General features: G+C 40.7%; 1 protein-coding gene across 1 annotated transcript; it reads right to left on the reverse strand.

The window, feature by feature from the left end:
• Positions 1 to 314: 314 nt before the first annotated feature.
• Positions 315 to 7,515, reverse strand: LOC112553832 (short-chain collagen C4-like). The gene is made up of 3 exons (XM_025221296.1): positions 7,429 to 7,515; positions 1,971 to 2,033; positions 315 to 1,022 (listed from the first exon to the last, which is right to left on the reverse strand). The coding sequence occupies exons 1-3, from the start codon at positions 7,487 to 7,489 to the stop codon at positions 565 to 567; spliced, it is 582 nt and encodes a 193-aa protein (XP_025077081.1). The 5' UTR covers positions 7,490 to 7,515; the 3' UTR covers positions 315 to 564.
• Between the last annotated feature and the right edge of the window lie 1,289 nt (positions 7,516 to 8,804).

Consider the following 8,804-nt stretch of genomic DNA (forward strand, 5'->3'; position numbering starts at 1 on the left):
TATGGGGAAACGAAAGAAATGCATTAAAAGAGAAAGAAGACTTAAGAGGAAAGGTGAGATGATTCGAAAGAGTAGGAGTTAAAAAGAACGAGAAAAAGAAGAAACAAAATCTGTGGTGAGATGGCCTCTCAAATCTGGGGGCTTTTAAAGTCGGTGATCAAATATCGTTAATCTCGGGAGCTATTGACAACAGGGGTCTGTCAACAGTTTGTGGCAAAGATGTGTTGCTGATGGTAGATGGGCTTCGAGCATCCATCCTCTCTGAGTTAGCCACATACACACACGCACAAAACAATCCAAATCTGTGAGAAAAAAAATTGTTATATTTTCAGAAAAGACGGTATACACAGAAGGTGAAACTTCATACAATTGAAAATGTCTTCGGATACAGACAATTTTCTATGCTTTTTCTAAACCAAAGGTATTTTAACCTAACTTTACAAACAAACAACAAATTAATAAAAACTTCGATATGAAAGTTATAATTGATCTTTCATACTATTACGTCGGAAGAGAAGGCACTGAAGAGGTTTTGTTTGATTGCTGGGACAGAACGATGGACTCTCACTTGGTGCAAACAACGCATTGCAGGATGTTGTTGTTGACGTAGGGAGGACAGGGTAGACTGCCACAGATGCCAACCGTGTAGTACAGCAGCCTGCCGTTGAGGTTAGCACTTGAGGCGATGCGGCCTTCCAGTTTGCTGTCAACACAGATGAACTCCGTTGACCCGGCGTGTCCGTCGTACCCACTCATTAGAAAACCCGTGTACTCGGAGCTCCACCCAGTCGGACACTTGTTGGTGCCGGGTATCATGATGTTGGCTGTAAGGTTGTTGATGAAGCACACGGCACACAGAGCATCAAAGTCGTTCTCTGCACGTGATGTCACTTCGTATTCGGTGCCGTACAGAGAAGAGACGTAGGCAGGTCTTGCTACGTCAGTGGCTACGGGATTGGGTGGTAGACACAGGTAGTTGGCTCCAGATCCGGGTGAGGTGTAAACACTGCCCCCCATATAACCTTTTGGATTACAGAATATTTACACGTTACTGTGACATTATCGCACGTTTTATTTTCTATGGTCTGTTAGACAGCAGTTCATTAAACCTAACATTTGATCATTGTTTTACACACACTTTGTCAGAAGTTAAAAAGCACAAAAAAAAAGAAAAAGAAAAGAAAAGTATATGCCAACTTTTGCAAACATAATTTGCACGCACATTTTATTCTTTCTACAGTAAACGATAGTCAGGAACCATTCAAAATGATGTATTTCTTTCTCAAGAATCGTAAAAAAATTACCGTTTTTCAGAGCAGTAATACATCTACAAAGGCGTGTTTATTGTGATATATAGATTATATAACAGAAATTATTTTTCTCCAATCTATACAGTCTAATCTATACAGTACCCTGCCCTCTATAAACTAAATGAAAAACTAATTACACTAGGCTGGAGAGATATTATTTAAACTTTTTGCTAACATATTTGCTTATATCTGAACATCTTTTCTGGGATAGGTAAAGATTGCTCTTTATAAGAACCTTCACAATGATATAAAAAAGATTTTAGGGAATGGAAAAGTTTTGACGACTTGATATTGTGAGTCTATCAAATGAATCAAATAACAAGAATGTAAAACAATGAGTAAAAGATACATAAGTTACTAAAAACGAAATCTATCATCTATCCACCTATTCATTAACATACTCATACTGTCCAGTGTCGTTGCATTAGCATCTTTAATTCAGTTAAAAGTGTACCAGGAGCAGTATGCGACGCTTTAAATTTCAGAAAATGATATAAAACTTTCTTATAACTCATGACTTTTAAATAAACAATTCTGTCGCAAGAAAAATAACCGATATTACTTCTGTATAAACATTTTTCAAACTATTATGACTTCTCAATGTGAAAGGTCTTCGACAAAGAAATATTTTATGTCAGCATCAGTGCAATGTTTGTTTACCTGAATACACAGTCGCTGCTGCAGAACCACACCCACTGTTTCCCCAACGTGTGTACACGGTACCTGGAACACAAACAGTGTTGAAGTGTTAGCAACATGATTGTCTTCTCTACCTGTGGGTTGATGGAATTGTTAAATGAGATGTTAACATATGCAACATCCATATAAAAGGATTTAATAAGTACAGGTAGAATGTAAGTCAGTGATACCAGCACTCAATGTATGGAAGGTTCGAAGAAGGACAACTTTTATGTATCTCCTTTATCGCAGTATTTGGGTGACTTAGAGTCAAAATCTCACACAAACCACTCGTGATGTACCCAGTTTTTATCATTGTAATTTTGAAGAAAACGAGAAGCAGCACTAACACTAAATGGGTACCGCTGTGATCTTTGTAGTGTGACAGCAGGTAAACTTTTGACCTGTAGAGGTCAGTTACCGTGTTCAGCAGCACTTTAGGCTCCGCTGTTTGCCATTGGTCCACGCCTTGTCAACTTAGCGATCACGTGATATCGAGGTCCAGCCCATCAGACACGTTCCCGCGGGACGCAACCTATGACCCCGCCCCAGTCCAGCTCAGGAGCGTTGAGCTATTTTAAGACCACCGTGCTCTCACGTGACATGCAAATGTCGGGGTTAGGCCAAGTAAAGCGAAGGTTAACATGGAAAGACTGCTCGGTGCTATAACCAGTGTAAGGCCCACGCAGTAATCATGATACTAGTCAGACTTACTAGTTATAAGTTCTACTTATATGCCGTATTTTACCTTCTCAAGTGTTATTACTGAAAATGAAATGGTGTTATCGACAATGCTTATCTCTATGATAATTTGATAATTGGACACTTCCACCAGTACTGCCCTTGAAACGAGTCGACCTCTTGGTTTTGAGTGGTGGTTAAAGGGGGGGGGGTGCTATTATTGAAATAATTATTAAACAGTTTACGAGCATCCTCGATAGCTATCTACGTCGTCGTCGTCGTCGTCGTTGTTGTTGTTGTTGTTGTTGTTATTCAAACATCTTAAAATATGAGTTTCATCATTAATGTACCCTAAAAAATCCCTCAAACAAATTTCACAGCACATTTCGTCGTTGACGGACAATGGGTACGGGGAGACGATGACTACACGACCATTATCTTACAATTATATCGTCAGCAGCAATGTACGTTGTTTTTTTAAAGCCCTTGTACATAATAGAACCTTGCAATAAAAAATAAAATAGCTGAGCTGCACCTCGATACCACGGGATCGTTCAGCTGAACAGACGTGGAGCTGGTGGACATAGGGCACAAGAAACACTTAAAATTTACGGCATCAATAAAATAATTGTTTTTTCTAGATATTTTGTACCAAACGTTGTTGAACCGTTATGTCTTTCCTCTTTATTATGTCGGTCTAGAAATGCTCTGTGTTTGCTTGTGTTCAATAATATCAGTTATGATCTCTGCAATGTTTGACCTAGATGGGAAAAAGTGGTTGGAAATAGTCCTCTCTGATAAATTATCGGCTGTTAAAGCAATTTTTGGTCTGCCTACATATGGAACCAATAAACATCTTTATATAACCACTACCTGCATGCAGTCAAATTATCTAGCTTGGATAGGGTAGCAGGTTGTGTAAAGGTGTTTTAAAACCAGGGGAAAACAAATTCGCGAGGCGACAGACATTTGGTGCAATGGTCGGGTTAAGTTCTCAAGAGCCTAATTACACTTAAACTGACTGTTTAAAGTTCGCTCTCCCAGTCTGCTAGCGACATTTCTTGCATCCGGCCTCTTGTGTACAAGCACTTACGCCTGTCAATTAACGGCTTCTCGACGAAGGTTTAAAAAACTAGATTGTCGGTCGTGCTGTTATCTAATTCTTCCAGCCATGCTTTGACCAGATGATCTTGTTATCGCCGTAAACAAATGATTACTTATTATGACAAATGTGATCAAAGCATGCGTCTGGCCCAGCCTATGGAGATGAAAGCTAATGCTGTTACTAAAGAGATGACAGTTGCTTTGCATTTTTTGTATTCACAATTTACTTTAATAAAAGTTTTTACTTCTGTAAAATGCTACCGAAATATCGTTTGTTGTGTGTTGTGTGTTGAAAAAAGAAGTGGTGAAGCTATGACGGTGCACACATTAAACTAATTTTCCAGTCTTTTCTTTTTTTCTGCTTAGGAAGCCGAAAGACGTGTGATAAGTGTGACACCTGGCACCGCTGTGATCTTTGTGAAGTGTGTCGCCTTTTCACCAGGTAGATGCCAGTTAACATGTTCAGCAGCATTTTAGGCTCCACTGTTTTCATTCAGAAGTTGACAGAACAGTTACACAGACACTATAGTATGTAAGTACAACCATCTACCCGCTACTGCACCTCAACAGACACAAACATATTTGAGGGTGGAGAAGAAATATTAGTCAGGTGGCTGATTTGTTTTAGAAAATCGTGGGGCCATGTAGCTGAGTGTCTCTACAATACAGGCCTTGGTGACCGTGGCGACACCGCTACAGCTTACTGAATAGACGACAGGGCTGAGAGATAGTAAGAGGGAGGAGGTTAAGCGATAGAAATTATGGACTGAGAGTTAGAGGAGAAAAAAGGTAAGAAGGAAGATGGAGGGAAAGAAGAAGACAAAGAGAGACAGAGCGAACAAATAAAGGGAAACGAAAGAAATGCATTAAAAAAGGAAGAAGACTTAAGACGAAAGGTGAGATGATGATTTAAGGGAGTAGGAGTTAAAAACAATGAGAGAAAGAAGAAACAAAATATGTGAAGAGAGAACCTCTAATACAGCGGTTCTCAACCTTTTACTTGTGACGACCCCCCTGACGAACACCGGTACGTCCGCGACCCCCATTAGCCAGCTAGGTCGGTGGAAGAGCGGGGGGGGGGGGGGGGGCTTAGCTAACCTCGAACGCCGCGTCGAGGAAATCATGCAATTCAACAACGGAAGAACAAAGTTTGTATCTGCAAGAAGTATAACTGTTAATGAAATTTTACTAAAGCAAATTCTGCGGTGCTAATAAATATTATTTTATTGGACACTCACTTTGATTAATGAGAAGGTTGAGCCTGCTTGCTGTTGCATAGAGAAGCGAACCTGTGTGCGATGTTCGTACCCACTGCTATTCACTGCTCAGCCTCTGCGTCCACACGATTTCTGTATTTCGACTTCAGTGCTGCCAATGCTGAAAATCCTTGCTCACACATATACGAAGTTGAAAATGGCAGAAGAACTTTCATTGCTGGAGAGGGAGAGGGGAGTCCGCGATGAGAGATTGGGGGAGAGAGAGGGCAAAAGGCGAGAGGAGGGAGATTGGAGGGTTAATTGTTGAGAGGGGGATTGTCTTTTGAGTTTTGCCAAAAGTGGAAGTGAGAAGTCACTGGCAGTGAGAGAAGTGTTTTGGAAGTGAGAAGTCACTGCATGCCGAGACAGTGTACTTGAATAGGGAGAAGAGATTTGGAGTTTGATCCCCCTCACCACTCGGTTACACAATGTAAACTAATTTCACTAATACCGGTATAAGAAACTTATAAAAAAAATGACCACCTTCGCGACCCCCTTGCAGGCACGTCGCGACCCCCCAAGGGGTCGCGCCCCACAGGTTGAGAACCACTGCTCTAATATCTGGCGGCTTTTAAAGTCGGTGATTGAATATCGTTCATCACGCGAGCTACAGACAACAGCGTCTGTCACCAGTTTATGGCAATGATGTGTTGATGATGATAAATTGACTTCGAACGTCCGTCCTCTCTGAGTTAGCCACACACACAACAATACAAATCTGTTGAATACAATGGTTTTATTCGAAGAAAAGACGGTATACACCGACAGTATGACTCCGAGCACAGTTGAAACGTGGCTGCGGATACAACCGATTTTTTATTCTTGGTCTAAACCAACTGTATTTTTAACTAACTTTGCACAAAAAAGGACAAACTTCTAGGTTAAGTTTATAATTAATTTTTCATCTCATTAAGTCGGAGGAGAACGCTTTGCAGAGGTCTTCTTCTTTGATTGCTGGGACAGAACAATGGACTCTCACTTGGAGCAAACAACGCATTGCAGGATGTTGTTGTTGACGTAAGGAGGACAGGGTAGACTGCCATAGATGCCAGCCACAAGGTACAGCAGCCTGCCGTTCTGGTTAGCGCTTGAGTTGTTGCGGCCTTCCATGATGCTGTCCACACAGATGAACTCCGTTGACCCGGCGTGTCCGTCGTACCCACTCATGAGAAAACCCGTGTACTCGGAGCTCCACCCAGTCGGACACTTGTTGGTGCCGGGTATCATGATGTTGGCTGAGCGAGTGCTGATGAAGCACACGGCACACAGAGCATCAAAGTTGTTCGCTGGCCGGTTACTCACTTCGTATTCGGTGCCGTACAGAGAGGACACGTAGGCAGGTCTTGATACGTTAGTGGGTACGGGATTTGGTGGTAGACACAGGTAGTTGCCTCCAGAGCCGGGTGCGGTGTAAACACTGCCCCCCACATAACCTTTTGGATTACAGAATATTTACACGTTACTGTGACATTGTCTCACGTGTATTTCCTATCGTCTGGTACACAGCAGTTCATCAAAACTAATGTTTGATCGATGTTTTACATACACTTTGTCACAAGTTCAAAAGCCAATAAAAGTATATGCCAACTTTTATTTTTTATTAAGTAAGCGATAGCCAGGAACCATTCAAAGTGATGTATTTCTTTCTCAAGAATTATAAAAATGTTTGCGTTTGTCAGAGCAGTAATACATCTACAAGAGTGTGCTTATCGTGATACATCGCTTATATGACAGAATTTTTTTCTACAGTCTATACACTCTAATGCCTTGAGGGCAAACACAAAAAACTTGAAAAATGAGTAAATGCTACCTAAGTTACTGACAACGAAATCCGCAATAGATCTACCTATTCATAAATATATTAATACTGTCAAGTATCGTTGCAATATCATATTTAATTCGTGTAAAAACTGTACCCAGAGCAATATGAGATGCTTTAAATTTTAAAATATTCATATAAAACATTGTTATAACTCATGAGTTTGAATTAAACATTTCTGTAGCAAGAAAAATAACCGATATTGCTTCTGTTTAAACAATTTATTTTTCAAACTATTATGACTTCTCAATGGTAAAAGTTTCTGACAAAGAAACATTTTATTTGTACATCAGTGCAACCTTTCTTTACCTGAATACACAGTCGCTGCGGTAGAACCACACCCCTTGTTTCCCCAACGTGTGTAAACGGTACCTGGAACACAAACAGTGTTTAAGTGTAAGCACCGTGATTGTCTTCTCTACCTGTTGGTTAGTGGAATCGTTAAATGCTAGCTTGCCTTTATTCTGAATATTTATCCATATCTTTTGATACACATAGGTCATAGCACCTAGTCCTGCTAGTATTTTTTAGCAACGAGAAACGTGACTAAGCACGTGTACCTGTGTAACCTTCTACTTACCTGCCGCAGTCAAAGCTGGCAGAAGCGAGGAGCACACAAGGATGCTGAGGACAAGTGTCATGGCTGCCGTCTGGTACTGAATCAGTGGATGACGATACAGATACAGACATGGACCTGCCTGTACTTATATAGTCAACTTTCTAAAGACAGAGCACAAAAACCAACATCTGTGGTCTCGCATCAAAGGTAATAATTATTTTCCAATGAAAGCGACAAATCAGTTTGCTGTTTCACCTCAGATCTGTCAGCCGTATCATCGATAAAACGTTTTGTCCTTGAGTACTAAATGCCAACAGTACCGGATGTACCATCAGGCAAACTTGTGGTGGCGAAGTGCGAAGTCAGGGATGAGGGTGGCGCAAAAATGGTCTGCTGCTTTTTTTAAGATGAATAATGTTAGGGAAAAATGTCAATGGAATGGAATGACCATAGCAGGACATTTTTCCTCTGCTTACAATGAGACCTCCATGCTAGCTTCTGTGTACATATCAAGGTGTGGGAGATGCACTTTCAGTGTCCAGGTAATCAGAGTGAAGTAGAGGGTTGAGTAGAGTAAGTAGAGGTGCGAGGGCAGTAGAGAGTGTTGGTGGATGAGGAAGAGGCTGGTGGCACGGAGTCACGGAGAGGAGGTGACGGAGAATGACCTGCTAATTGTTTTTCGAATTAATGAAAAATGTTAGGGAAAATATCTTTTTCTTAAATTAACATTTGCAGGACGCCTTTCCTCCAATTGTAGATGTATTACAGGAAAGACTATTATCTGAGCACGGACGTGTATACTTGGATTGCTGTCTGCCTGCAGAGACCAACGCTCAGCCACTCGCAAAGTTTTCCTCTGTTAGAAAATTTGGAAAAAATTGTCTGCCAGCAGGGCAGTAATGTGTGTGTTCGTGTGTTTGTGTGAGGTCTCATTTTTCAAATAACCACACGCACAACAACATTCTGCAATGCGCCATGTGATCCAAGAAAACACGATTTGTCTCGTCAGAGAAAACCGACCCTTATCTTCTCTTGAAAACATTTGCTGTAACAAAAATGGTTTATATTCACTTGTAAATACAAGTAAGATGTCACTCGAAAAGTGATATTAAATGTAACAAGACCCATGCTATAGTATCTCATTAGTAATCACTATTTACTGTTATAACTAGATCCTTGACCGGCTGCCGGCTGCCGATTGTCATTGGTCGTTTATTGTCGCATTACCGACGAGAAAGATTAGTGCATTTTACTTTCTCCTCCTACATTGTGACATGACACATCTTGATAGCGTAGTTATATTTATTTTTGTTAATGGAGCGTTTATTTAAAATTATTTGTTTCGATGCTTCTCTAAAGCTAAGTTGTCTATCAGGATTTATAAGCTCATTCTGTGT

Source organism: Pomacea canaliculata, linkage group LG13, assembly GCF_003073045.1.
Source record: "Pomacea canaliculata isolate SZHN2017 linkage group LG13, ASM307304v1, whole genome shotgun sequence".
Classification (NCBI taxonomy): domain Eukaryota; kingdom Metazoa; phylum Mollusca; class Gastropoda; order Architaenioglossa; family Ampullariidae; genus Pomacea; species Pomacea canaliculata.